Source organism: Chroicocephalus ridibundus, chromosome 3 (genome assembly GCF_963924245.1).
Source record: "Chroicocephalus ridibundus chromosome 3, bChrRid1.1, whole genome shotgun sequence".
In the NCBI taxonomy this organism is placed as follows: Eukaryota; Metazoa; Chordata; class Aves; order Charadriiformes; family Laridae; genus Chroicocephalus; species Chroicocephalus ridibundus.
In genome coordinates this window covers 127,601,784-127,629,161 of record NC_086286.1, presented here as the reverse complement: position 1 = coordinate 127,629,161, position 27,378 = coordinate 127,601,784, and the positions used below count along the sequence as shown (strand labels likewise).

General features: G+C 51.3%; 1 protein-coding gene across 2 annotated transcripts in view; it reads right to left on the bottom strand.

Moving 5' to 3' along the window:
- Positions 1–4,343: 4,343 nt before the first annotated feature.
- ELP3 (elongator acetyltransferase complex subunit 3) overlaps positions 4,344–27,378 on the bottom strand; it is a 100,017-nt gene continuing 76,982 nt past the window's right edge. The window contains exons 14-15 of one of the 2 annotated variants that reach the window (XM_063330734.1): positions 25,878–25,959; positions 4,344–4,754 (exon numbers count right to left, since the gene is read on the bottom strand). In XM_063330734.1, the coding sequence (XP_063186804.1) occupies positions 4,678–4,754; positions 25,878–25,959 (159 nt within the window). In that variant the 3' untranslated portion in view covers positions 4,344–4,677. The remainder of the gene's footprint in view (positions 4,755–25,877; positions 25,960–27,378) is intronic. The other variant, XM_063330735.1, reaches the window with a different exon arrangement.

Sequence of the window (27,378 nt, the reverse complement as noted above, 5' to 3'; positions counted from 1 at the left end):
AAACTTTTTGGTGCTCCGCGTTGCTTCCTCCTCCCTGCACCCCCAGCGCAAGGCCCTCCGCTCAGCTTCACCCAGGGCCATGAACTTTAAAGCCCTGTGAGGGGGGTGGCGGGGGGCAAAACCCAACGAAACACAAAAAACCGAGACCGAAGATTTGTTTGAGTTATTTCCTGGCAGGGACCGCAGGAGAGGTCAGCCATGGAGCCTGCCAGCAGCGGGCCTGCACGGCGCCTGACCGCGAGGTACTCGTTGCGAGGCGGCACTAATGCCACGGGCACCGGCCGGGCCGACGAGCGTGACCGTGTCCGTCGTGTACAACCCTCTTCGGGAAGAGCCGCTGTCTGTACACCCGCGCTGTCACAGAGACGCTCCCCGGGGGCAGGGACACCGGTAGGAAACTGGCCGCGTGCCTCAAGCCGCATCCGCACCCTCTGGGCTCCCCAGTTTGTTATTTGGCTACCTGGTCCCACGTGGTCACCCCACACTAACGAAGTCTGGCTCAAGGGGTGGCCACGAAGCTTCAAGCGCCACATGGGAAGGATCTCCCAGGAGGGTCTCACGTCTCCTTTCTGCCTCCCCTTTTCTGCAGCTAACGATGGCTCAAACCGTACCAGGCCTCGTGGCCGTGCGACTGTTCGTGCCCCGTGTACTTCAAACGCAAGAAAGCCCGGAGCCCTTCGGAACAGCTTTAGAGGGAAGCGTGGTTTTGCTTTTCCCGGCCATGCCACGGCAGCCACGCCGCAGGCGCCAGAGGGCCCCGCAGGGAAAGATCTTGCCTCAACTTATGTCCAGGCACCCGCAGACCCCCACCAGCCTCACTAAAACCCGCGGAGAATTCACACGCAGCCACTAACACCGTCCCTTCCCCAGCTTCTCCGTGGGCGCCTGACGCTTGCCCATCGGGCAGACACGCAAAGGGTGAGAAGCCGCAGCTCAGGCTGCCATCGCGGGACCTGCCCTCGAACCATCGCGTCCCCCAGGCCCTCCCAGCGTGGTTTGCTCGTGCCCTGGCAGGGACCCGGCTGCAGAACCAGCAGCCGAGACCCCCCGACCCCATCCCAAAGCCCAGGGGTGCGGCCGCCAGGAAGACGCCTCGGAGGAACTCCCTGTCCCCGACGGAAGCAATGGCTGGGAGAGTACAAACCAGCGATTCACCTGGGCTGCATTTATATCCAACGGCCAAATCCATACATCCCACTTCAAACCAAAGCCGAGCCTGTGCAGATAAGCCCGCAGAGTTTCCCAAAAGCTGAGCCAGTGCAGCATGAAATCACCCCAGAAAGAACACACAACGGGGAAGCTAAAAATAAGACATTCCCCCCCCCCCCCCCAAAAAAAAATCGCTTTATTTCTTGATAAAGCGGCTAGTAAACTCAAAAGGCATTGGCGTTATAAAAAAACCAAACCACAAACCACGCTTTCAGACGCATGGAAGCGGTGAGCTTTTCTGGCCAGTACCTGAAAAAAACCTGGGCTGTCAGAGCTGAAAGCGTCGGAGTGATTCAGAATTATGTCAGGGGTACCGGAACAACAAATCTGGCGGAAAATTTTAAGGATTCTGCAGAGAAATTGCATCCCCTCTCAATGCATCCCTTTCCACCTCCTCTGCTTTTATGGCGTCAGACGCTGAACGTGCCCCGTTTACCAGCGTCTTGGAGGAGGAAAAAGAAACAGTTCAACAAATCAAGCAGCGAGAGGCTCCATCACCCTTCTTTAAACCCAACCTCGCAGGCGGCTCAGCGGCGCCCGGGGTGTAGGCACCAACGAGCTGGTCTGTGCTTCTGCGCTCCCAGCCCTTAAACCACCGGACGCCGGCGTTTACCTTCACTAATGAAAAAACTTTATTGCCAGGAATTCCGGTTCTCTCCGGCAAGGATGTGCTTTTTCCGCGCTGCCCGGGCAGCTTCGCCGCTCCTGCGTCAGCCGACGTCAGCGCGGTTCTGGCCGCTGACCCCGCGCGGCGCAGCAATAGATCACGGTGGCAGAATCGCATTTACTGCGCGGCGCGGCGCCGCCGCCACGAGAGCCTTCCTCCCCGCGCCGCTCCTCCTCCGAGTTAATCACGTGTGTCCGTGCGCTCGTTATCGGCGAAGTTTCCAGAAGGCTCCTGACAGACTCATTTATTAGAGTAACACCCAAAATGACAACTTCTCTACAAGCTGCTACTCTGGATTTCAACCCTATTTTTGATTGAAATGCTACAAAAATGAAGCGGAGAAGGTCAGAGCTCCGGCCGCTCCCTTCCGATTTTGTTAAGTCAAGCGAGCAGCACCAGCCCCGCTGCTTTTGAACCCCCCGAATCACTGGCACTGAAGGACACCCACGCGCCCTGGGCTGTCCCCACCCCACCGAAGGGCTGGGGAGAGGCGAGGAAGGTGCTGAGCTCCTCACCCAGGGTCACGGCTCACTCCGCTTGCAAAAAGCAGCTTTAATTTTATCATTCCTGATAGAATTCCCAACGCCGGGAAAAGGCAACCATCACACCTACCTCCAAGGAGGACCAGGGGGAGGATCTGAGGAGCCATGGGAAAGTCGGCCTTGCCTCTGTGTTGGGAGAGATGGGGACCAAACCCTCCCCAAAGCCCTCTCCTGCCGTGGAGGAGAGAGTTGGGAACAGCCAAGCGGGATCCCCCAGGACATCGTGCCTGAGCAACCCAACTGCCTGCTGGGAGGAATCATAGAATCATAGAATCATAGGGTTGGAAGGGACCTCTGGAGATCATCTAGTCCAACCCCCCTGCCAGAGCAGGGTCACCCAGAGCAGGTGGCACAGGAACACGTCCAGGTGGGTTTTGAATGTCTCCAGAGATGGAGACTCCACCACCTCTCTGGGCAGCCTGTTCCAGTGCTCTGCCACCCTCAGGGTAAAGAAGTTCCTCCTCATGTTTAGGTGGAACTTCCTATGTTCCAGTTTGTGCCCATTGCCTCTTGTCCTGTCCCCGGGCACCACTGAAAAGAGCCTCGCCCCATCGTCCTGACACCCACCCTTTAAGTATTTATAAGCGTTGATAAGGTCACCCCTCAGACGTCTTTTTTCCAGACTGAAGAGACCCAAATCCCTCAGCCTTTCCTCATAAGAGAGGTGTTCCAGTCCCCTAATCATCCTCGTAGCCCTCCGCTGCACCCTTTCCAGCAGTTCCCTGTCCCTCTTGAACCGGGGAGCCCAGAACTGGACACAGTACTCCAGGTGCGGTCTCACCAAGGCAGAGTAGAGGGGGAGGATGACCTCCCTTGACCTGCTGGCCACGCTCCTCTTGATGCACCCCAGGATGCCATTGGCCTTCTTGGCCACAAGGGCACATTGCTGACTCATGGTCATCCTGTTGTCCACCAGGACTCCCAGGTCTCTTTCCACAGAGCTGCTCTCCAGCAGGTCAGCACCCAACCTGTACTGGTGCATGGGGTTGTTCCTCCCCAGGTGCAGCACCCTACACTTGCCCTTGTTGAACTTCATAAGGTTTCTCTCTGCCCAGATCTCCAACCTGTCCAGGTCTCTCTGTATGGCGGCACAGCCTTCCGGTGTGTCAGCCACCCCACCCAGCTTGGTGTCATCAGCAAACTTGCTGAGGGTGCACTCTATCCCCTCATCCAGGTCATTGATGAATATGTTGAACAGGACTGGACCCAGTACTGACCCCTGGGGAACACCACTCGTAAGAGATGAGGAGATGAGGAGATGAGGAGATGAGGAGATGAGGGCAGCCAGGACAAGGGAGGGACATGGATCTTGTACACCACGACCTTGCCGAGACCTCTGACACTGCTGCCACACGGCCTCCTCCTGCCCAAATCACTGGGTTACGGGCTGGAGAAGCGGCAGATCGGGTGCTGGAAATACAGACCAACAAGCTGGAGCAGAGGCCATGAGGATGGTTACGGCTATGGAGGACGTGATGTACAAGGAGAAGGTTGGAGACCAGGAGCAGATTTTCCCAGAGCTGCCCAGTGACAGGCCAAGAGGCAACGGGCACAAGTTGAAACATCATAAACTCCTATCGGATATTACGAAAAACTTTTTCAACACACGGGTGGCCAAATATTGGAACAGGGACCTAGACGCTGTGGACTCTCCCTCCACATCCATTGAATACTCAAGCGTCGCCATCCTGATCTAATCGGACCTGATTTGTGTGGGGTTGGACTACAGACCTCAGAGGTCCCGTCTAACCTCGGTTACTCCACGCTTGTGTGTCACTGTAGAGAGTTTACGTCTTAATCTCAATTCCTACCCCCAGCAAGGTAGGAACGCCAATCCTCGTGGCATCCTACTGTAGAACCATCAGATGGTATCGCTTGGGCTGGGCAGAAAGCAGCCAAGCCCAGCATAAATAAACACACACACAGAAAGAACTGATCCATGTTGCAGAATAACCCGCGCAATTTCAACGCTGGAACATTAAAAGCCCGCTGACGGCATCGCGGAAACAATGCATGTTCTTAGTTCCACCTGCCCTTCAGTCCTCTATTGCAACGCAGAGCCCATCCCGCAGCTCCGGCAGGGTGACGCACCCTGTCCTGCTCAGAAACGCTCGCCCCAGAGGAGATGCCCCATCTGCTGCCGTGGGCTCTGGCATCAGCAAGTCCTTGGCGGTTGGTGGGCTTTGGTTTTTAGCTTACGTCCATCGCCTTCAGCTTTCTTTCCAGGATGAGTCCTCGTGGTGAGGAGCTCCTGGGGCATCAGTCCAGCCTCTTCACCATGTAGGGTCCCTCCAGCTCGTAGCCGATCTTCCTGTAGTAGTTCCTCGTGCCAACGCCTGTGAGAAGAACGACAAAAAGGTTTAATTCAGCGCGATGACAAACGAGTTGGAGAAGCTACAGCCGGGCAGGAAAGTCACTTCCATGGAGGGACGGCGCCGAAAGGAGCTCGGCCTCTCCGAACAGTCGGTGCTGGGCCAGCCCAGCCGCTGTGCTGAAGCGGGGGTGTTTACTCATTAGCATCTGGACCAATTATGGTGGGTTTTAAGGGGGGAAATGCAGGAACATCGCTGTTCTATCTGCCCTGAATCACGCACCCTGTTCTTTATCCTGAGAAAGGCTGCGAGGCAGAGAGGAAGCGACACGGGAACAACGGTGAAACGTGAGTCAAGGGTTCAGAGTACCCCAGGTCTAACAAAACCCGAAGACAGGCTCTTGAGAGGAGGCGGCCCAGCTGCCGCCATCATTACCAGGAACTGAAGGGCTCTAAAACCCGACAAACTCTGTCCAACGGCTCCTAGAAATGAGCTCAGCTCCACTTCAGATAGACGAGTGGGCTCCGCGGCCGCAATCCAATTTCCTCGTTGAAAAGGAGGGCTTCCGAGCGCCTCAGTTCTCCAACAGCCTCTTCCCTTCTCCTTCCTCTCTTAATGAGACCCCGCAGCGGCCGCAGGCTGGGCCAGCCCAGCCCCACCGACCCCGGCTGCCTCGCAGGCAGCATCCTGCGGCAGGGCAGGGCAGGACGGGTCCATCGCAGCCGCCTCCCCCCTCACCTTATCTAATTACTCACAGATGCAGACATTAGTCATCAGGGGAGGGAGGAGGAGTTGAGCATCATGGCATCATTGTCAGCGCAGCTGGTGGGTAGGGACAGAAGGACAGATAGGACGCAGCTCTCCATCAAGAAAAAAGCAGCCCCTCTTTCCTCTAATCTCATCCCTCCGGCCGGTTCCTGGAAACTGCCAGTGCTCGAAAATGGCTCTCCAGGAATCGGGAGGCAGGGAGGCAGCATCTCCCATCCCCGTGTGGCGAGTGACCCGGTGCAGCTGGTAACCCCTTCCTGCCCGCACATCGCTGCAGCAATTTCACCCATTGCTGCTTTGACAGATTTGTTTAAAATAGCGTTAATTTATTTTCTGAATGCACATTAAATCAATCACCGAACCACTTAAGGACCACAGCTCCGGGCAAACCCCCAGCCAACATCCTAGAGAGGCATTATATTATTTAAAGTATTGAAGAGACACCTGAAACCCAGACCTGAGACGTCCTCGTGCTCCTCATTCCATCTGAAGCTGGGAAGAGCTTGAAAAACCACAAAGAACTACAAATTGGGGAAGACCCGAGCAAACACCCAAAGAAATTCTTTGGTGTGAGGGGGGTGAGCCCCTGGCCCAGGTTGCCCAGAGAAGCTGTGGCTGCCCCATCCCTGGAGGGGTTCAAGGCCAGGTTGGCCGGGGCTTGGAGCAACCTGGGCTGGTGGGAGGTGTCCCTGCCCAGGGCAGGGGGTGGCACTGGATGGGCTTTAAGGTCCCTTCCAACTCAAACCATTCTATGATTCTCTGATATTTACTTCTAAGCAGTGGCAAAGCCCCTGTGACATCGCAGCAGAGCACCATCCTCAACTAAAAACACCCTGAAGGGACCCAAATTCCCTCAGTTTCAGCAGGAACCTGAAGCCGAGGAGAAACCCAGGTCCGCTGCACACAGATCCACTCCCTTTTCCTCATCTCTGCCCGGGAGGGTTGGGATCTCTGACCTGGAGTAAAATAGCCCCTTTATCAATATTGTGCCTAAAAGACATCCTCCGGGTCTGTTAGCAGAGATGCTGGGCTACGACATACAGATTTGAGCAGTCAAGCAGCAGAGCCACCCCACCCGTGGCGCTTAGAAGGATCAGCGAAATCTAAAGCTGGAGAACAGCCCTCTTGAAGCTAAAGGACAACGGAGTAATTCAGCTGACGGTGTTAAAAACACCTCGATCAAGAGTTATTTAGCACGTTTCCTTTTTTCCTAAAGCCCTTGGGAAACGGGGGGATTTTCAAGAAGGCAGTTTAGGTTGCGTCGGAGCATCCTGCGTTGCCTCCATTAATCTCAGAGCTATTAAGCGGCGCTACTTAAGCACCAACTCTTCCTCGTTTGAGGGCAACGGGTTCAAGCCATTAACAAGAATGATGATGGAGTTGGCCGGCCCCATGCCCCAGCGGTCCCACGCTGTGTCGCTTCGCGAAGCATCTCAGTCGTCATCTCAGCCCTGCTCGGAGCAGTAACGTCTTGCACAAAATTACTGTCCTTCAACAGGAAAGTCTCCTATGAAGAGGAGGCAGGAGACGCCTCAGGCTGAGGGCTACAGGTGAAGACATGGGGTGGTTTCCCTGCTCTAACTCGGGATGTCTCGCGAGCTCCAGCGCTGCAGGAACATTTCCAAGGCAAGAGGCTTTGGAGGGGAAAAGCTCTCACCAAGACACCCCAAAAAGCAGCCACCGGGTTTGTGTCCAGAAGGGTGGAAGCCAAGCGTCCAGGCTTGTTGTCCCCTGGACCACCAGCCCGTAACACCACACTGCAGCGCCGCGGGACGGTGGCAGGCTGCCCAGGCACAGCACCAGCATCCACGTCTGGAAGCAGGGAAGAGCAGGGAGATGCGGAGGCACAAGCCAACGGGACACGGAGGCACAAGCCAACGGGACAAGGACTTCTTGCCATGTCACCTGGCGTAGCAGGAACGGATCAGTAGATGGAAGCACTTGGTGCTCAAGCCCACGCCTCTGCACTGTATGTGACTGTGGGGGGGACTTCAGACTAGATTTCTGGTACCCCGGACTGCACATCCCCACCTCACATGTGGTTTGAAGCTGGCCAAAGAGCCACCCACTCAGACCCCTCTGCCCCCTTCAGAAGATGGGCTGAGTCTGATCTGCACCTGGAGCAAAGCTTGCGGTTTAGTTTCCTCTGAAAGGAACCGTGCTGAAACGCATCAAAACCTGCCCCCGCGCCAAACTGATGCGCGAGTGAGGATGAGGATGGGACTCCCTTCAGCTGCTCTGAACCCAAAGGCTAACAAACCCAGCCTGCGATGTTCGCTAGGATGCCATTAATACAAAGGTGTCTCCTTGTAGTCAGAGCACATCAGGGAAATCGCAACCCGAACGGGACGACGGGTGTTTTGAGATCAGCATGGCGCGACTGGAAGGGAAACAGGGTGTTGAAGCATGGAATTAAAAGCAGGCTGCCAGCCAGGAACCATCCGCAGCCCTCCTCATCCATGAGAGAAGAGCAACACAGTGGGCACTGCTAAATAGAATAGAAGAACCTGTGGGACACTAATAACTGCCTGTAAGTCATGCAGAAGGAATTCAATCTTCACAGACCTCTCCATTGTGAAATTACCGCAACTTTGTACGAATGCAAAGTCCAAAAAAGCAAAGCTGTGGGACTAGGCTGCTGGCTTCTGATCACAAGGAGAGCATGAACACGCAGTCCTAAGAAAATCAGAGCTACAGCTATTAAAACAACACGCCACTTCGTCTGCTCACGAGGGTTAAACGCTGGAGAAGCCACTCGGAATGCCCAGCATGCCCTCAATACTTGGCCATTGAGCACACCTGGAAGGAAGGTCTCGACGGCACACGTTCTCTTCCCAAATCTCTGCTGCTCTAATTTACAGCAAACGTACGACAGAGCTGGTGGGACCTGTAGGGGCACGGCTCTTCCCACCGCTCCAGGTCACACCCACGCCTTCCAGTGAAAAGGAGAATCACCCGAGAAATATCACAAGGGAAACACGGCGCAGGAGCGGAAGAGTAAGCCCAAAAGCCGGCCCAAGGAGGCTTTTGACTTTCAGAGCCAGAATTGGCTGCGTTTCTCATTCTGCGTCTTTAAAACAGGGTTTTAAATTTTAAATATTCCGTATCAAACTGGGCAGGAGAGCTCAGTTTGAACTCGGTGGAGCAGATTTCAACCAACCCCTTCCAGACTCACCGCCGGTGATCTGGTTGGAGGGCAGGGGCTCCGACCACCCCTGCCTGGACGGAAACCCATGGCCAGGGGCCAGCCAGGGCTTTTTGGAAGCGTCCCTCACCGCAATCTTCAAATGACACATCCTCTGGCAACGGCTGCTGGTTAATTTAATCGCCTTTTGTTCTCATCTTTTGGAAGATCTGAATAATGGCGAAGCCTACTGAGAAAAGCCCAAACCCAGCTTTCCACCGTCATATTCAAACCTCAAAATTAGTTAAAATAAATGTAAAAAGTCTGCCTGGAGCAGGAGATCGAGAAAGGTGACCACGGCGCCAGGGTTAAACACTCTTGTGGCCCTGAAGGACGAGCAGTTGGCACGGGACTGCTAGCCAGAGGCCAGCAGAAAAGAGATTTCACTGCTCACGTGCAGCATCCCCTGCCCGTGACCTTTTCTGTGCAGAGCCCATAAATACACCCTCTGACTCAGCCCTGCCGCACAGAAATATCGCCATGCGGCACCCGCGGCTGAGTATCCTCAAAGATCCCTTCACCACGGCTCACTAGTCACACAACTAAGTGAAAATGAGATTGTTTTCAGGATCATTAAAGAGCTACTAATAGTTCATAAAATTTCCATAGCAGAGACTTACTGAGGCACACGAGGGGCTTGTCTCCGCACGGGCCTCCGCATCTTTTGGCAACGACTGAAATCTTTTCCGAAGCCGCACGGTCGAGGCACATTGTGTCTCGCAGCTTCCGTCCCCCTCAGAAATATTTCTTAGAAGCAACCGGCGGGGCCCTGCGTGCAAGGCAGCCAACCTGAGTCACCTGAACTTCCCAAATTGCCTCCATCCATTAACGTGCCAGCTGCAAATTCTGGTGACAGCAAAGCCTCTTCCAGGTTTTTTTGGGAGTAACGACCCAGCTGGGAGCTTTGCCTTGGGAAGGGAGTGTCCCGGGCTCTCTGCGCAGACACCCAGATGGTCTGGAGGATCTCTGCGAGGAGGATTGTCCTTCAACGGTGCTGGGAAAAGGATTCCTGGTTAGTGCTGGTAACAGGACAGGAAAGGGTGATGCCATGTTCGCCAAAGCGCTGTGGATTTCACCCAGAATGAGCAGAGCGTCTCCCGCCAGGCACAGGGATCTGGGATGGCCATGGCTGCTTCTCTTGGGATGAGAAAGGACATTCCTCCCCCCGTGACTGCCAGCGTTGCTGCACAGCGATGCTCTACGAGGGCAACGCTCTGCCATGGCTGGAATATCATTTTTGTGGTTTCGAAAAGGCACAGAGGAGGAAGGAACAAACCCTTCCGCGGTCACATCCAGGACTTCCACAGACACCGGTAAAACACAGCGACGGCACAGAGCCGGGCAGGAGGCTTGGAAGCCGCTGCCGCCACGGGACACACCATAGACATCTGCATTTTCAACCCAGCTAGAAAAGCCAAGAAAGAAAACAAGAGCTCTGAGAGAATCTCCTCGGCTTCCAAGCGTGTCTCCATGATCAGGCGGGGGCTGCCAAAGCATCAGGAGGATTCAAAGGCCGTCATTCAGAGATCACACAGGTCACATTTTAGAGTCCCTCAAGACTCGAGGTCGGGTGACTTGGAGCCCGACGTCAGCGGTGAGCGAGCAAACACAACCCTCTTTTTACCACGGGTCTCGGTGGAGCCTCAGCTACTGAAGACGAGTTTTAGGTTTTTCTTTATACTCCTTGCTTTGACCTCCACCAAGCCCAAGAAGACGCTTCGCCAGCTGTGAAACAAACGCCTTGTGAAATCCACTGCTCTCCGAACCCCACACTCCGCGCGGGACTTCACAGCGAAGCCAACACTCACCGGCACTTGGCAGCCACTCGGGCAAGTGGCCAGAGCTGGCTCCGGAGCGAGCCCTTGCTCTTTTGGAACCGGCTGCCCCGGGCAGTGGTGGAGTCGCCATCCCTGGAGGGATTTAAAAGACGGGTAGACGTAGTGCCTAAAGATATGGTTTAGTGGTGGTTTTTGTCAGAGTTGGGTTGATGGTTGGACCCAATGATCTGAAAGGTCCCTTCCAACCCGGGCAATTCTATGATTCTTCAAGTTGACCTCCTTACGTGAGGAAGGGGCAAAACTCGGGTTTCAAATCTGTTAGAATGGTAGGAAAATAAGATGAGAGAATGTTTTCTTGTCTACCATGCACTGACCAAAAAACCACACACCGCATTTCCGAACTGATGCAGGAGTTAAGAGCGCACAGCAGATCCATCCACCGACAGGTTTGCTTTGGCATTCCCACTTTTCCCAGCGCTGGATTTTATCTTCAGGGAAAAACACGAGGCCGTTTCACGTGAATCACTAGTGAATCACGACCAACCGACCGCAGAGAACCGGAACAATGGGGAAAAGGCAAAGGATTTGAGATAACCAAAACGCCTTATCAGCACCAGGGAAACGGAAAAAACCAGCATTCTTAACACTGCTGAGAAAACCGGGGCACATCAGGGCAACCAGGAGAAAGTCGTTAAGTTAAAAGTTAGGGAACCAAGGAACAATCCTTACATCAATCCCTGCGGCAAAGATTTTTTTAAAAATTAATTTATGGGTTTGTTTTTTTTTTTAAGATTAGATAATTTGCAACTCATTTCCCCAAAGTTCCTAAAGATTCTGGGAGATAAAAATCAGACGAAAATTAGAAGCAGGGGCTTTTGGAAATGTTACCCAGTGTCTCACAAATACAATACTCTCAATTTTCAAGTCAGCATAGAACACAAACATGCTCATTTCTCTTTTAAAACAACAGATTCTGTTGAGAATTACTGAGAACAACTGATACTTTGTCAGTCGTCAGAAAACATAATCCAGGCAACGCGAATGGAGAAGAGGAATACAATAATATTTTTTTTTTTTAAAAAGATGATTGAAAATATTGTAATTTTAACAAATCTGCTTTAAAAAAGGAGGGCTGGAAACTCTTTCTGGTATTTTTTTGCACCCATATGAACACCGTAGCGCTGGGGGCGGACGCATTTTCCCCGCAGAGCGACTCTCCCCGTGTGTTTCACCAGTCTCCGGAGGGACTAAATCCAGGGATGGGCGAGTTCAGCATTTCACGACCTCCCGCTGCTGCAGCAACCCCAAAGAGCTAATTAGCCTCGCAGTTAGAGTTGTGATTTAGACCTATCTTTATGTACTTAACATGATTGTTAATATCACTGCGTGTGAAGCACTTCATAATCCTTTCTCTAGCCAGGGCTAAATGATCGGCAGAATTAAACCCACCGACAGCAACCCGTGTTTAGTCTGGGCGTTGCTGTTTGTTGGACCTGGGAGAGAAATCCGCCCCTGAAAGCCTCTCTTTTTTCTGTCAAATCCAAGTTGTGCTTTCTTCCCACCCGGATCGCTTCCCCCAGATTTTAAATTACTATTTTCACAACACCTCTGTCTAGCAGGGAGGTGCTGTCATCGCCACGTCCCAGAAGAAGAGCCAAGATCCCAGGCAGCCGGGTAATTTGTCTGAAATCACAAAGCAAGTCTGCGATAAAAAAAAAAAATAAATACGAGTTTTGAACCCTTAATCAGCTCTCCAACCCACTTCACTACTGTAAAACGCTGACGGCCTTTCAGATTCCAGATTGGATTATTTTTGAAGCCGTGACCCACAAGCAGAAAGCCCTGAATATCCCTAGCATCCCTCCCCCCCCGCCCCGGCCTCCCACGCAAATCCAATCCCTGCTCCGTTTAAATCCACTCTGGATTTGATGCAAATGTGAAGAGATGCCGTCCCTTCCTGACAGAGCTGATCCTTCCTCCGACTCGCGGTCAGCTCTTGGGCGTGATAAATAAAAATGAAGGAAGAAGCCACACTACGTAAACAGCACAGGAGACCTTTGCTCTTTATACGCTACAGATTTAATTTACATTTAACTCAATTTAAATCTAGAACGGCTTGGCATGCTCTAGGACCTGGCCGATTTGAAGAACTCTTTTCTTCCTCTCTTCTATCTCCCACGTGAAAGGCGGCATCCCCTCATTTACCTTCAGTCCTCTCAAATGGAGACCTCTAATGCAGCAAACGAGGTCCCCGCGTGTGCTCCCGGTTCAGCCTGTCGTCGCCCTGTCCCCGGCTGCAGAGCGAGATTCCGCAATCCCTTTAGAGGAACCACCTCAACTTTAAAGGTTAACACGAGCTGCGACAAATCCTTCTGGAACAGAGCAGCGACACTGACTCACCGGCGATTTCAAGGTGAAAGAGGGATGTTTGCGGACACCAGCTCCGGAGGCCAGCTCTCCCAACTCCCCAGGAGAGGTTTGTCCGACATCAAAGCACCAAATACAATTTAACGGGGACTTTCTGGAGTGACACCAGGCTGGGAGCCTTTGTGGGGTACGGACGCACCAGCCCTGCTCGGGAAAGGTATTTTGGCTGTGAGGGTTACAGTACCCCAATAGAATAATTTAGTGAACGGCTTATGAAGTTTTTTTGAAACAAAGCAGATCAGCACACTTCCTCCTGTCCCATTGCAGAGTTTGTGTCCAGAAGGCCCAGAGTAATAAGGAAAACCACAGCAAAAGCTTTATCATGTTAACAAAGGGATCGCTCGGGGATGTTCTGATTTGTTCTTAGGGCCAAATCTCAAAACCAAGACTGTCACCAATTACATTTTTTAAAAAAAAAACAATTAAATGGATGGTAGAATTAAAGAACTGATTTTACAGCGTTCTGCTTTTTGGGTGCCTCTTCGCACGCAGGAGATGCCCTGGCTCGAACTGATTTATAACTGGCAAGTCTGCAGGTAAGACCCATCCTAGAGCTTCCAGATGGTGAGACTGCATCTCACTGATCTCTTTATTAGAGAAGCAATATTTCATTAACGACCACGCAGGCCCGCCCAAACCCAGCTGCACTGAGCGCATCCGCTGTCAGGAGAGAGCAAGCCACCACGCCAAGACCGCCTTTAACCGCGACAGATGAAGCCACAGCTGACAGATCTTCTGACTCCAAACCAAGCAAAATTAAATATTTAAGAGCTAATACCGTACCTTCCCTTACACTTTAACAAAGTGCTGCCATCAGTGTGCCACCAGGCATCGAGAGAGACAGGGACAATGAAAAGTGTCTGCTACTCAACCCCGAATTTGTTATGTGTTTGTGGGATTTTAGATCTACAGGCTACGTAATGTCTTGAAGCTTCTTCCAGCGCCGGTTGCTGAAATATCCAACCCAGCTGGTAAGGAATTACTGAGGGACTGGGGATTTAGGATGACTCACCAAGCATGTGAGGCATTCGATCGATCTTCTTTCCTATGGGCTATGAGATTTTAAACGCCAATGAAGAAACACTCAGCAATTTTGAGAGCGAGCCTACCACTCGTTAAATCAGCAGCGTCCCCTCGCACCTACTTCATCGGAGAATCACAGAATGGTTTGGGTGGGAAGGGACCTTCAAAGGGCATCTAGTCCAACCCCCTGCCATGGGCAGGGACATCTTCAACTAGAGCAGGTTGCTCAGAGCCCCGTCCAACCTGGCCTGGGATGTTTTCAGGGATGGGAAAGCCACCACCTCTCTGGGCAACCTGGGCCAGGGGCTCACCACCCTCACCATAAAAATACAGCACACAGCTTCAGGAATTTGTTTTGGTACCTCTCCAGTGTGGGAAGGTAGGGGACAAAACCAGCCTTCTCTTCTGAACTTCGCCTTTCACTTGTCAGAACAAGAAAGAGACCATTAGTGTTATAAATACGATGTCCCTGCACCAAAGAACAACTGAAAAGGTTCCTGTAGATCTGCAGTTTAATGGCGCAGACTGCTACATTAGACGTTAATGACTTCTGGTGCGTAACAGTAGTGTGAGAAAAGAGGAGGAAGCCCCCAAATGCCTTGGGGGAATCCCTGCCATGTGTTCCTACAAGCAACAGCCACACTCAGCAGTTTAGGTGGCTCCACCTGAAGCTTATTACTGCATGTATTTTTTAAAAAAAGCATCAAAACACTCAAAACCCAAAAAGATACCAATTAAAAAGAAGTGAGAATGACCAGGCGGGGGAAAATCCTTTATGACCTCTTCTTGGTTTTGGATCTATTTGCTTTATTGTCCCTTTTTCAAGTTGCTGATGAGGCTCCTACAAGCTCGTGTGTTTGCCCAGACCCAGCAGCGAGTGGAGAGGGTCACTCGAGCATCGCTTACGTTTGCATCTCTGCAGTGCAACGAGGCCCTGAAAAGGCTCCGGTGTGGCAAATGATGAATTCATCCAGCTAATATAGGTTAATACCAGCTTGCCTCTCGCTTCCAGATTTTGCCGACAACACCCATTTACCTGCTCTGCACAAACAGTGCTCAGCTTCGTTAGGAACAAAGCACACCGAGGTGGGCGGCCAACCAGGACTGGGCACGCTACGGGCCATTTTTCTCCGTCTCTTCCCCAGCTACTCGACTCCTCTGATGATCTCCGGCTAATGAAGCGGGCCGGCGACGCTCGACATCACCCGCTCCTCCACGCCTACCATTCAGAAATCCATCCTGCCTTCCCATCGCCACCTTCAGCCTCGGCGCACTCAGGCGTGAAACATCCCTGGCCTGTGTCCATGTTAATTTTCTACTTGACAGAACACAAATAGAAACCCGGTCTGGGGGAAAACTGATCATCTTGCCGCATAGTAATTAGCTTATAGCAGGGAACGGCAGCGGTGCCAGACCTCCACACCGCCGCGATAAGGCTGCTACGTCACCGGGATGGAGCCAGGCTACAGTGAAATCTCGCTGCAGGGAGACGTTAAACCACCGCTTCAGAAGATGAGGCGTGCTGGTGCGGATTTGGCTGCGGTTCCAGACACCTCTCCAGTCTCGGGAGTAAATTACCAATTACCAGTGAGGCTCGTTTAAAGGCTACCGGAGACGGCGGAGGCACGGGTGACAAAACGCCTGCGCTTTAAAGGAGAAAGGGAAGGGTGCTTATTAATGGACCTCGGTGCATTCGGTTTGAACAGGGCAAGCACCTGCAATAGGGGAATTCAATCTCATCCCCCACCTCCCCGAACCAGCGTCTTCTCTACAGAGATAAGGAGACAATCCTGTTGGTACAAGCCAAGCTAGCCCGCTTTCCCGATGCCGGCATAAACAGATAACGCTGACAGACGTCACAGCAGATACTGCAGCCGAAAAAGCTCTTCACTGTATTTACAGAGCTGGCTCTTAGCGTTTGAAAAGTAATTTGCAGTCTTAACAGCGTATAAACATTTGGGCTGCGCGTTGCTGGTCCCTGCCCTCGGAGCAGCCAGCAGCCTCACCCGCGGCACCGCAGCTCCCGGATCCGCCATGCCACGGAGGCAGCTCACCTGCTGCCACCACGGATCACCAGTAAGACGCCAAGCCTTTACGGACGGCAGGGCAGTATGAAGGTGCTGTCGCCCTCCTTGCGGGAGCTGAGTTGGGCTGAGTAGACAGGGATGGAGACAGCTACTCAACAGCTGGATCCCTCCAATTCCTCTGCTGTCAATAAAGGGCGTACTCAGTGGTGGCCCCATCTTAACTTCAGACAAGAGGTTTGGGTTACAGAGGTACAATAAAGAAGCCGTGTACTGGCACTGTTAAACGCCGCTGGCACTGAAACCACCAACCTCTGCTGTGTCCATAGAAAGTGAAGTTGGAGGCAGCTACCTGTGCTCTGCACGTGTCACCGGTGTAAAGTTTAGAGGAAAGTGACTTTGACACACTGAAGATGCGTGAAGGGCATGCAGAGGTGGACAGTACAACTAGGGTTTGGAGACGGCAACATTGAAAATCCACGTGTAAAGCCAGCGGCTATCCCTGAGACAGGAGGAGACAGATCCTTTTCCAAAAAACAAAACAAAAAAAAAAATCCCCAACAAGAACAGCAACAGTTACACGCGGAGTCAAAGCGAGATATTTCGGTGCCAGGACAGGATGTCAGTTTGGCACAAGCCCAGCACTTCTCACAAAGAGGAGCAGGAGATTAAGGATTGGCAAGGAGCTAGCAAAGCACAACAGCCCGGAGCGTACCCGGAGCCAGGAGGAGCGCAGCGTAAAGACGGGCTGCCCAAGCTCTGACGCATGGATGTCTCGCACTCGGATTGCTGAGCCGTCTGTCGGCACGGGCTGGCCGGAGCCACCCGGCTATCGGCCAGTGGTGCTCCAAGGCTGCAAGGTAGAGACATGAAGGCCACGAAGCCCAGCCGGAACGACAGCGGCACCTTCGCTGGCTCAGCTCTGGGCTGTGTCGCTTCCTCCCTCCTTGGATGAGCACCCGGGCTTTACATGGTGGTGTCGGGGGGCAGGTCCAGGGGCAGTAAGTCCTCATGAGTGACGCTGAACGTGCGCGCGCTGCTGTCACCCTGTGCCGCTGCCTTCACTCACTCCCACCCTTCTGGCTCCGTAGACCTGCCGATTACAGCCTCCCTCCAGATTTCCTAGATTGCTGTAACACATGACGCACGCATTAAAAGAACAGAAATATTTGGGATGGGAACCTTCCCAAACCTGCACCTGCATAAGCATTATTTAAGTTCACAAAGACTATTTCTAAAAGGAGGTCGGGAAGCATTTCTGCCACCGCTTCTTCACTATCGCGTGTAACTACGGTACTTCAAAAGAGGAAGGTATCAGCCTTGCAATTGCTGAGGTGCTTCAAGTAATTGTAAAGCACTGGCTTGAATCTCTCCGTTGTCATTGTCATTTTGGTGTAAGCACCAAAATCAGATGACGACACCAGAACAATTCATTTGCTGCTCAGAGGAAACACAAAGGACCCACAACGTATGAATTAATTTGAGCACAGCCAGCCAGGAGCTTGATGCTTCTGTCATTTCGAGGGGGAGGACCCAGGACTTGGAATATTTCAGAATTTGTTGCATGTTACATTTCACATTCATCACTGGTGCTGTTTTGAAGAAACAGTCTGAAGTACTTGCTGTAGGATTAGGGTCAGAAAGGGCTAATTATGGGGTGTCAAGCAGCAAAGACTAAACAAGGCAATAGGAACCCTCAAGGAGACAACAGGAAAGGTTTTAATAGAGGACCGTCCTTTATCCACCTTCACCTAGACCGACGTTTACTCCTCCCAAGCTCACGGTAACACGGTGAGGCAGCACAACCAGCCCCACACAGCTTGTGGAAAAGGACGGCAGATAAGTTTTATCAGCTGTTACAGGCAGACAGACTGGCAAGGCAGAAAGATCCCCCGAGGGCTATCAGATACAAAGGCACCCTTCTCCCACTCTAGAAGTCCTTGGGCAACGAACGGCTGGAGGCCGAGAAGACGCTTGCGCGCGTACCCGGTATTTACTCCCTTCCCCAGGCCCCCAGCATCGGCACCGTCAGAAATGACATACTGATCCGACCCGCTGCCGCCCGCTCACGTTCTCCGGGCAGAGGCAGAGTCTGAAGCAAATACGCTGCGAGTTGGACTAAGACACGAGAGGTACGAGGGCTGCGTTGTAGTCACGCCGCGGCGGGAATGCGGGGAACGAGTGGGTGTTTGTCCTAAATCATCCTCTGGATGCTGTGCAGTTTCTGATAAAAAAAAAAAAATCAACCCTGTATTGCTTGAGTCACCGCGTGGGACCGCTCGCCACTGACTCCCAAAGGGGACGACCCTGGCGAGTGCTGACACCTACGGACCGCAAAACGGCAGATACAGCCTCAAAATAGAGCTAAGAAAAACCCCATCCCAAAGAGAAAGAGATACAGGGCTGTAGACTGAATGGTAAAAGAGGAATGGAAGGAAGAGCTTCGCCAGGGACTGGAGTAGCAGCATCGCAGCAAAAGGAGAGAAAACCCTGAATACAGAATTCAAGCACCGGCTATTGCCAAAAAGGAAGACGCGATTATAAATTCAGCAAGCTTACGAGCCCATCCAGTAGCCTCAAACACCAAGGTTTCTCACATTTTCAGTGCCTAAGGACTTGTGGACATCAGAGGAATAACATGTTTAAAATTGCTTCAGTGTAATTTAGGTTGGGGGTAGGGGGGAGCTTTCTTTAAAGGGAAAAAAGATGCAAATTCAAAGCAGGTACAACGAAAAGCGAAACCCCCCCCAACAACAAACCACACCACATAATCAACAAAAGGCAAAGAAAACACAAACGCAATTACAAATGCTGGAAAATGGAAAAACAGACATTTCAGATCAGACCTCCCCAGAGCTCTGAATAATGGAGTGATGCCTCCAGGGTCTACCATTCAGCTACCCAAGCCTGCATACTAATATACTACTCACATCAGAAGAGTAGAAAGGCACCACTCATGCAGAAAATTACCTTAAATGAGCAACGACTTCATGATAAACAAGCCGCTCGCTTTTTTTACTTTGCTCTTTGATTTAGGTGGTGTTGGGGGGGGGCACCTCCTCCCTGTCGCTAAGGAGCAGACACGGCACGCTTCTGGCTGGGCACAGAAACCTGGCGAACAGGCCACAAAACCACCTCGGGATTTTTTGTGACTATTTAATTCTGGTTGGTTTGGTCAAATTGTCCAGATACGAGATTGCATCTCTGGGGGGAAGGATGTACCTTGCCATCTTGGCATCCAGGGTCCAAAGCATCCAGGATGGCTAGCATCACTTTAAACAGAGCAGAGAATCCACCCCGTGGCAATACCAGACGTATAACTACGGCATCACACACAACCCGAGACCAGAATTTCTATGGATGATGTTGTTTCCCATCCCATCGGGACCCTAATTTCCCCATGTGCTGCCAGAATCCAAAATGCCCGTCCTAACCTGGCTTGCAAATGGCTCATCTTGCCTTACAAATGCTCTCCCGGTGCGTTTGTCATTGACTCCGCTGTCGATTAAATGCACTTCTCCCACCGGTCCTCTCCAAATGAAGTGATATTTAACTAGACCCACCAGGAGGCAGCTGCTGTACAGCCTCGCCTGCCTTGTGCATCATTCCCCGGTTCATCGCCCGCGATGACTCCTGGGTGCCCGAAACAGGGGACCTCAGATTTTCCTTTGTTTGCGAGTAACCTCGCGTGGGTTTAGGCACTGTCGTTACAAGCAACGACAACCCTCTTAAATCCTGCCGCACCTTTTTCCTTTTCTGTCCGTAAAGCGAACATCCCTAAGAGAAGAGCTAAAAGACTTAGGACGAGAGCACAGGTTCAGCTGAACCTGTTTACTCCAAGAACAGCAGGGAGAACAGAATGCTTTGGAAAGAGTCTGCTGGGAAACTCTGAATTACTTTATTTTTTTCCCTCGGAGCGCAAGCTAATGTGCCCTGAAGAAGCGCAGGAACTGATGGCATTCATTCGCGCAGTCCTAGCTGGAATGTGCTTTTAAAGGAAAAAAAAAAAAAAAAATCTGCTCCCTGTCTGATGAATACCTCCGCTGGTGACGCAGGGAGAGGTCCTCACCCTGCTGCGGGCACGGCGGTGGCAGCTGATGAGGTGCACAATGTCACCCGGATCGCGGGGTGAGACCGGTTAAAGCAGGGAGGAACGTTGGTCTTTCTCTACCAGCCTTTCCAGAGGAACAAAGCACACCGGAGATAAGCCCGCCTGATAAACCAGAAGGAATTCTCAGCTAAAGCAGCAGCCGAAAAGCCGGGCCGCAAGCACGCATCAAATTTTGGTTATAAACATGACAAAGATGAAACCCACAACTCCACGAACTCTATGCTCGAAGCTTTGACTAAGAACAAGCTTTAAGCCTTTAACCCCTGGTGCCGCCTTGAAAAGGAGGATTACCACTCGTGGGCAGGGGAAGCGCAGTGCCGGTCAAAGGGGAAGATTCCCATGAAAGAAAACGATATTTATTTTTAAATCCCCCAAAAGTGCTATTGCTCACAGTTCTGATTCAACGCTGTTTATACTGCTGTGCGTTACAAGTCACTAGGAGGCGAAATCACCTTCATTTTGTCATTAATCTGGTTTCTAAATACCTCCTACCCAATCTAATTTCAGAATTTGGGGGGTTTTCAGATGTTTGGGTTTTATCAACTTGGCTTGAGATTGGGAAAAGGGTTTTTGAGGAAGGAAGAAGCACAGAAGAGGTTTCCCCATACGTTCAACTCCCCCTCAAGTAGATTTTGTGTAGGGTTTGTCTTATTGGTTCTCCTTCTGCCCATTCTAAGGAAAACTCCCGCAGATGCGGACCACACAAAGGCCTTAAAATAAATAAATAAATAAATAAATAAAAAATCAAGGCCGGTCCCCACTTTCCCAAACATGCTCAGCTGGGACAGACGCAAGACAGGTGGAAGTCTCTGGTCTGTATTACGCAGAAGTCAGGCCACATTATAAATCGTCGTAAGATGTGTTACAGTATATAATATATATAAAAATAGCTTCCTACCAGAACAGCCTCGCAGAATGCTGGCTCTTGCAGAAATGCCCTTGCTTAAGGACAGCAATATTCCTGTTCACGCCTGCACCGAAATCCCAGTTAATGCAGTATCAAGCCTGTTTTCAAGCTGTTACATTATTAAACCATCAAAATTGAAGTTCATTAAGAACCAGGGGATTGTACACAGCAGCTATTCCACAGCACCAATCCCCTCGTACGGGGTTTATCCTTGGCTTCTTCCAAATCCCCCTAATTAATTTCTTTTTTTTTTTTTCAAAGGCCATCCATCTGCAGCAGACAAACATCAGAGAGTCAATTCATTAACATTCCCGCATTTCCACTCATCTTGGGCCGCTTCTTCTCTTATTAATAGCTAGCAAGATTGGCAGCTCTAAAAATAACCAACCAGCGCTGGAAGCCAAACTCCAGGGAGCCCTCCCGAACCCCATCAATCCTCCCAGCAACACTTCCCAGTCTTCCTAAGGTCTCCCGAGTACGCCCTGGCAGTCGGCAATCTCCGAGGCAGCCCATGAATCAACATCCAATATGAACTACGAGACGCTGATTACTCAAGTAATTCATTACTTCTAGGGTGACCAAAAGGCTGTTTACACGAGGAAATTAGGGTACTTTAGCCTACCGTCAAACGTGCCCTGAAACTTGCCCGCTGATTTATTTGCCGGCTCAGTTTCTCTCACCCTTAACGTTCTTCATCGCAGGAGAATTTAACACTGCTATGATGCATCGGATTCACTTTTAGAAAGTTCTGAACCCCCGTTTTCTCCCTAATTGCAAAAGGCGAAGGCAAGACTAGCACAGTTTCCTTAAACACATAAGACAGCGTGCTCAGGCAGCACCAACAGCCCGGGAGATGAGTCACCGGCTGTAATGAATGATTTTATCTCTCGTGGAGACTCCAGAAAACAGGTGGTATTAGTTTAATTTCTATTCACAGCCCCGCGATTGTGGATTCCGGGCTGCTGCAGCAGGCTTAGGAGAAAGATGTTGGGATCAGTCACCCCAATCTGATTATTATGGTCCTACCGATCTTAATCGGGAGGCAATCATGAATTACTCACTTGTTTCCCATTTACATGTTTGTATCAAGTGATTTTTACAGTACTGCCTGACAGAGAACGTAAAGCCGCGAACGCTTCCCACTGAAATATGCCAGCGCGGAGGGGGAAGGAGCTTTCGCCCTCCTCGGAGCAAGAAACGGGCAAGTACAAGACTCCACGCCTGACCCAACCAAGGGACATCTGCATTCGCAGGCAAGTGAAATAATGTTTAATTAAGAGTATTGACTAGGTTATACGTGGGAAGGAAGCGAGCAGAGGGGGAAAAGATTAGGTCTGAAGTCCTCCAGGGAGTCTGGACAAAAGGAAAATTGGCTCTGGCAGCTGACATGCTCTGCCATGGGGGAAAGAGGTTTCTAATGAGTGAGGCTCTGATGGACACAGCCTGAGATGTCAGCAAGTGTTGAATACTGCCTTGATCAGGATGGGCAGCAGATCAGCTGGACAGGAGAGAGGCGTTTCTAATGTAACCTCAGTAAAAGCGGATTAGTCATACAGTGTTTTTTTCCTTTCTTTCCTGTTTTTCACAGAATCCCAGACCGGCAGGGGTTGGCAGGGACCTCTGGAGATCATCTCGTCCAACCCCCGGCCAGAGCAGGGTCACCCAGAGCAGGTGGCACAGGAACGCGTCCAGGCGGGGTTGGAATGTCTCCAGAGACGGAGACTCCCCCACCTCTCTGGGCAGCCTGTGCCAGGGCTCTGCCACCCTCACAGCAAAGAAGTTCCTCCTCATGTTGAGATGGAACTTCCCATGGGCAAGTTTGTGCCCGTTGCCCCTTGTCCTGTCCCTGGGCACCACTGAGAAGAGCCTGGCCCCATCCTCCTGACACCCACCCTTTCAGTATTTATAAGTGTTGATAACGTGTTTGTAACGACTTGTAACGGCATTGCCTGTTTTGGATGCTGTCCACACATACCGTCATCTGAATTTACCTTAATCTGGCTTGAGTTAAATGCATTTCCAAACCAACTTCAAGCCACACTTCAATCCAAGGCTGTGGCAAATAATCAGCCAGATGCTCTTGGACCTCTCCGGACTTAACCAGCTCCCCAAATTCATTCCCCAAAACGGGTGAGCGGGCCCCCCGGCCAGCTGCATGAGCTAGAGATGGATGTTGGGCGTCACACGTCTGGGGAGACAGAAATATCTTCAGCGATCAACAGTGCCAAGCCAGGCTCTGCCATACAGCAGGATACCAGGGGACACCCGCTTCGGGGTCCCCAGAAATGGGCTGCCCTAAAACAATCAGTACGAGACGCCCCGACTCAACGCCAGGCTAGGGAACGGCCACAGATGATCATGGAATCACTGAACGGGTTGGGCTGGAAGAGACCTTTAATGATCATCTAGTCCAACTCCTCTGCCATGCTGACCGCTGCTAATTTCTAACCCCAGCCGCTAATTTCTAACCAGAGCTGAACTGGAACTGATCTTAGAGATGAGCTCTGACCTTTAGCCAATAATTAAAAACCCTTCATGCTGTCCTGTCTTAAAAATACATGTATTTCTTTTGGAAGAAAACAAAGAGAGAGTTTAACCTGGTGAGGGGCTTTGTAGGATGTCCAGGATTGGTAGGACTAGAGGGAATGGATTAAAACTAGAGATGGGACGATTCAGACTGGACGTTAGGAAGGAGTTCTTCACCGTGAGGGTGTGGAGACACTGGCACAGGTTGCCCAGAGAGGTGGTGGAAGCCCCATCCCTGGAAGTTTTTAAGGCCAGGCTGGACGGGGCTCTGAGCAACGTGGTCTAGTGGGAGGTGTCCCTGCCCATGGCAGCGGGGTTGGAACTAGATGGTCTTTGAGGTCCCTTCCAACCCTAACGATTCTATGATTCTATGCTACTTAGACATAACTTTCCTAAAAATCGTTAAGAGTACAGGAATTCAACCATCCACCCCATCACTTTGCAGAGCGCAGGCATCAGCGTGGACCACGGACCATTCCCTGAGGAGTTTGAGTGTTCTGGCACTATTTAGTTGAGTAGTACTGATGTAGCCGTTAAGTGCAACACTGGAAAATACTGTTGAAGAAAGGCCACTGTCAAACAAAACACTGCAACAAAGCATTAATAAGAACAGGCAGTCCTAACGAGATAAAGCCCTGTGAGAGACATCTTCAAAGCAGATCTCCTTTACACGCTTCTCTCTAAAAAGCAGTCAAAATTTTGCAATATGTCGGAGACGCAACCTTGCAGTGAGTTCCCAGATTAAAAAAAAAAAAAAACACAAAACTATTTTGAAACCAAAATTAGCAAAACCAAGTTCATCCTCCAATGGAGAAAGAACTTCTGGCTGCATTTTTATTTCAGATAAAACCTAGAGGAGAACCGCAATTCAAGTGGTAACATCTCCAAGGAAACAGCTGGAAAACTTGTGGTCTTTGCAGACGCCGTAGTATTCTGTATTCAAAGACAAACTGTACCAGATTGTACTTTGCACTCCGGGGGAGAAAAAAAAAATAAAATAATAAAAAAAAAAAAAAAATCACAGACAAGGTCTTAGTAAGATGCCACAAACTGTGCATGCAGCAAAACAAGACTTCTTGCAAGGCATCTCAATGCAAAGGATGTATTCTTCACATCGGTTCGCTAAAATGCAGCTAAAATTAGCAACATGAATGCTTTCACAAATCGTTTGCTAGTAATTGCTGTACGTTTGCTGCTCTTGTCACCAGAAGTGTTCTTTAGCACAGAGGAACCGCGACTCCCTCTCTCCACGCATCCCAAGCCAAGATGCTACGAGCAAAACCGAATGAAACCAACCGAGGAGTGGCGTGGAATGGACGTTCCTTCGCCGTTTATGAAATTCCCAGTTCAAATTGATGCCCACGCAGCAGCTACAGGGAAACGGGACTGGCATATGTCTTAAGCAAACAAGAAACAGGGAATCCAGAGAATACCGAATTATCTTTAGGCACCCGGGCACTGCCTGCGCGCTGCCCTCGCTCGCGCTCTGGCCCTTGTCACAAGTACTCGTCGAGACAGTGCACTGCGGCTTTCCAACACCCTGGGACGTTACACGGCTGGAAATGCACAGAGAGGCTCTTCAGCACTCAGCAGCTTGGATCAAAGTCGAGGTTTTCTGCTTTTCAGGGTATTTTAGCGGGGTGGCACAAGATTATTATTATTTTTGAACAGTCTATACCACAGCTATTCTGTTTAAGTCCCCCAGGATACATTAATCTTATGCCAACAAGAGTTTCTCCTCCCATACAACTCGCCAGCTTCCCCAGTTACAAAACCTATACGCCTGCAAAAGCTTTCCACAGCTACCATAACTGCTAATGTAAGAGAAATTAAGGTAGTCCCGACCTTGACTTCACACGCGCGCCATGAACCGATGCCACTCTCAGTCACAATGCCTTGAAAATGAAGCAGGAGAAAGGGCTGCAGCTCTTTCTTACATCGCTCCCTTCTTCATGATCATGCTTAATGTATCCTAAAAGCACATCTGTCCGCCCTAATGACGCTACTTGCAGAAAGACTCTAAAATGGAGGCTGGCAATTTTCTATCCTCATAAGCTCTTGGAAAGAAGCCTTCGACAATAACAACCTGCGACGGGGACAAATCAGCGAGGTCAGAAAAAGCAGCGTTTGGAGGAGGAAAAAGACACCCGTGGTCACGGAGCCCGTCTCCTTCGGCACCGAGAGCAGGACGGTTCCCCGCAGCGCGTCCTCTGGGACGCTGCTTACAATAATCGTATTGCCTGGACAAAGCTGTGATGGAATTTGACTCCATTACGAAGAAGCACCTGCTGATGCTCATCTTCCACCTAATACGATGAATGGTCACAGCGTTGGCTGCAGTGGGTTTATTTTCAGATTAAGGTATATATTAAAAAAAATAAGGGATAAAGCAAAGGTACCTGAAATTACAGCAATTTTCCACGACCCGTGCTCCTCCTTGGCTATTCTTTCTGCCTCTTCCATTAGCAACATACCAAATCCCTACAATGGGAGAAATAACAGGAAGAAAAGGTAAGTTCTGTAAGAATAGAAAGCGTAAGCAAGGTCAGAATGTAAGCATTAGTACGGTTTCTAGAGACCCATATTTTTGGCACAGGAATGATCAAAACCTGACTGCAGGAGAGGGCTGGAGAAGAGGTGTACCAACACTAAGCCTTACAGTGGAGCCCTCTCAGGGCTTTTTTCTGATCACGAAACTCCCCACGGGCAGTTCTAGTGCCTGAATGCTTCTCCATGGCAGGAACAGAATGAAGTTAAATCCACTGATGGTAAGGCAAAGGTGGTACGAAACCCTCTAATTCCCAGCACTGGACAAGTCTACCCTGCTGAGACAACCGATCCTGAACAGCAATCGCCCATCCTAACGTCTGCGGTAGGGAATGAAACAAACTCAGAGCACCAACCTCAGATGCGATTGCCCATGCTGTCACAGAATCACAGAGTGGCAGGGGTTGGCAGGGCCCTCTGGAGACCGTCCCGTCCAACCCCCAGCCAGAGCAGGGTCACCCAGAGCAGGTGGCACAGGAACGCGTCCAGGCAGGGTTGGAATGTCTCCAGAGACGGAGACTCCCCCACCTCTCTGGGCAGCCTGTGCCAGGGCTCTGCCACCCTCACAGCAAAGAAGTTCCTCCTCGTGTTGAGATGGAACTTCCCATGGTCAAGTTTGTGCCCGTTGCCCCTTGTCCTGTCCCCGGGCACCACTGAGAAGAGCCTGGCCCCATCCTCCTGACACCCCCCCTTTCAGTATTTACAAGCGTTGATAAGGTCCCCCCTCAGCCGTCTTTTTTCCAGACTGAAAAGACCCAAATCCCTCAGCCTTTCCTCATCAGAGAGATGTTCCAGTCCCCTCATCATCTCGGTAGCCCTTTGCTGTCCCCTCCCCAGCAGTTCCCTGTCCTTCTGGACCTGGGGAGCCCAGAACTGGCCCCAGTGCTCCAGCTGTGGCCTCCCCAGGGCAGAGCAGAGGGGGAGGATGACCTCCCTCCACCTGCTGGCCACACTCATCCCAGTGCCATCCTGACTGGGGACATCAGCCGTAACCAGTGTGGCCAGACACTACAGACCCAGAGACGGGCCCTGCTGCTGTTCGCTTTTCTGATCCACATCTCGCCTTAGCGCCTCGCAATCTTTATTTCCACCGCCCCTGCAGGAGCCGGGAGCTGTTGCCGTGCTGGTTTCAGGATGAGGAATTGAGGCTCGCAGCGACCTCGGGGCTGGTGGGGGCTACATCAAACGGCTCGAGCTCTGCACCGCTCGCCCAGGCTCAGCTCCCGACACGGGAGATGCCAAATGACAAAGAATCGCAGAAGAACACGGCCACGTTCTGCACCAGATCCACACCTCTATTTACGGTTGGGAATCTCGCACAGCGGGAGAGCTACTGGAATCACTACAACGCTT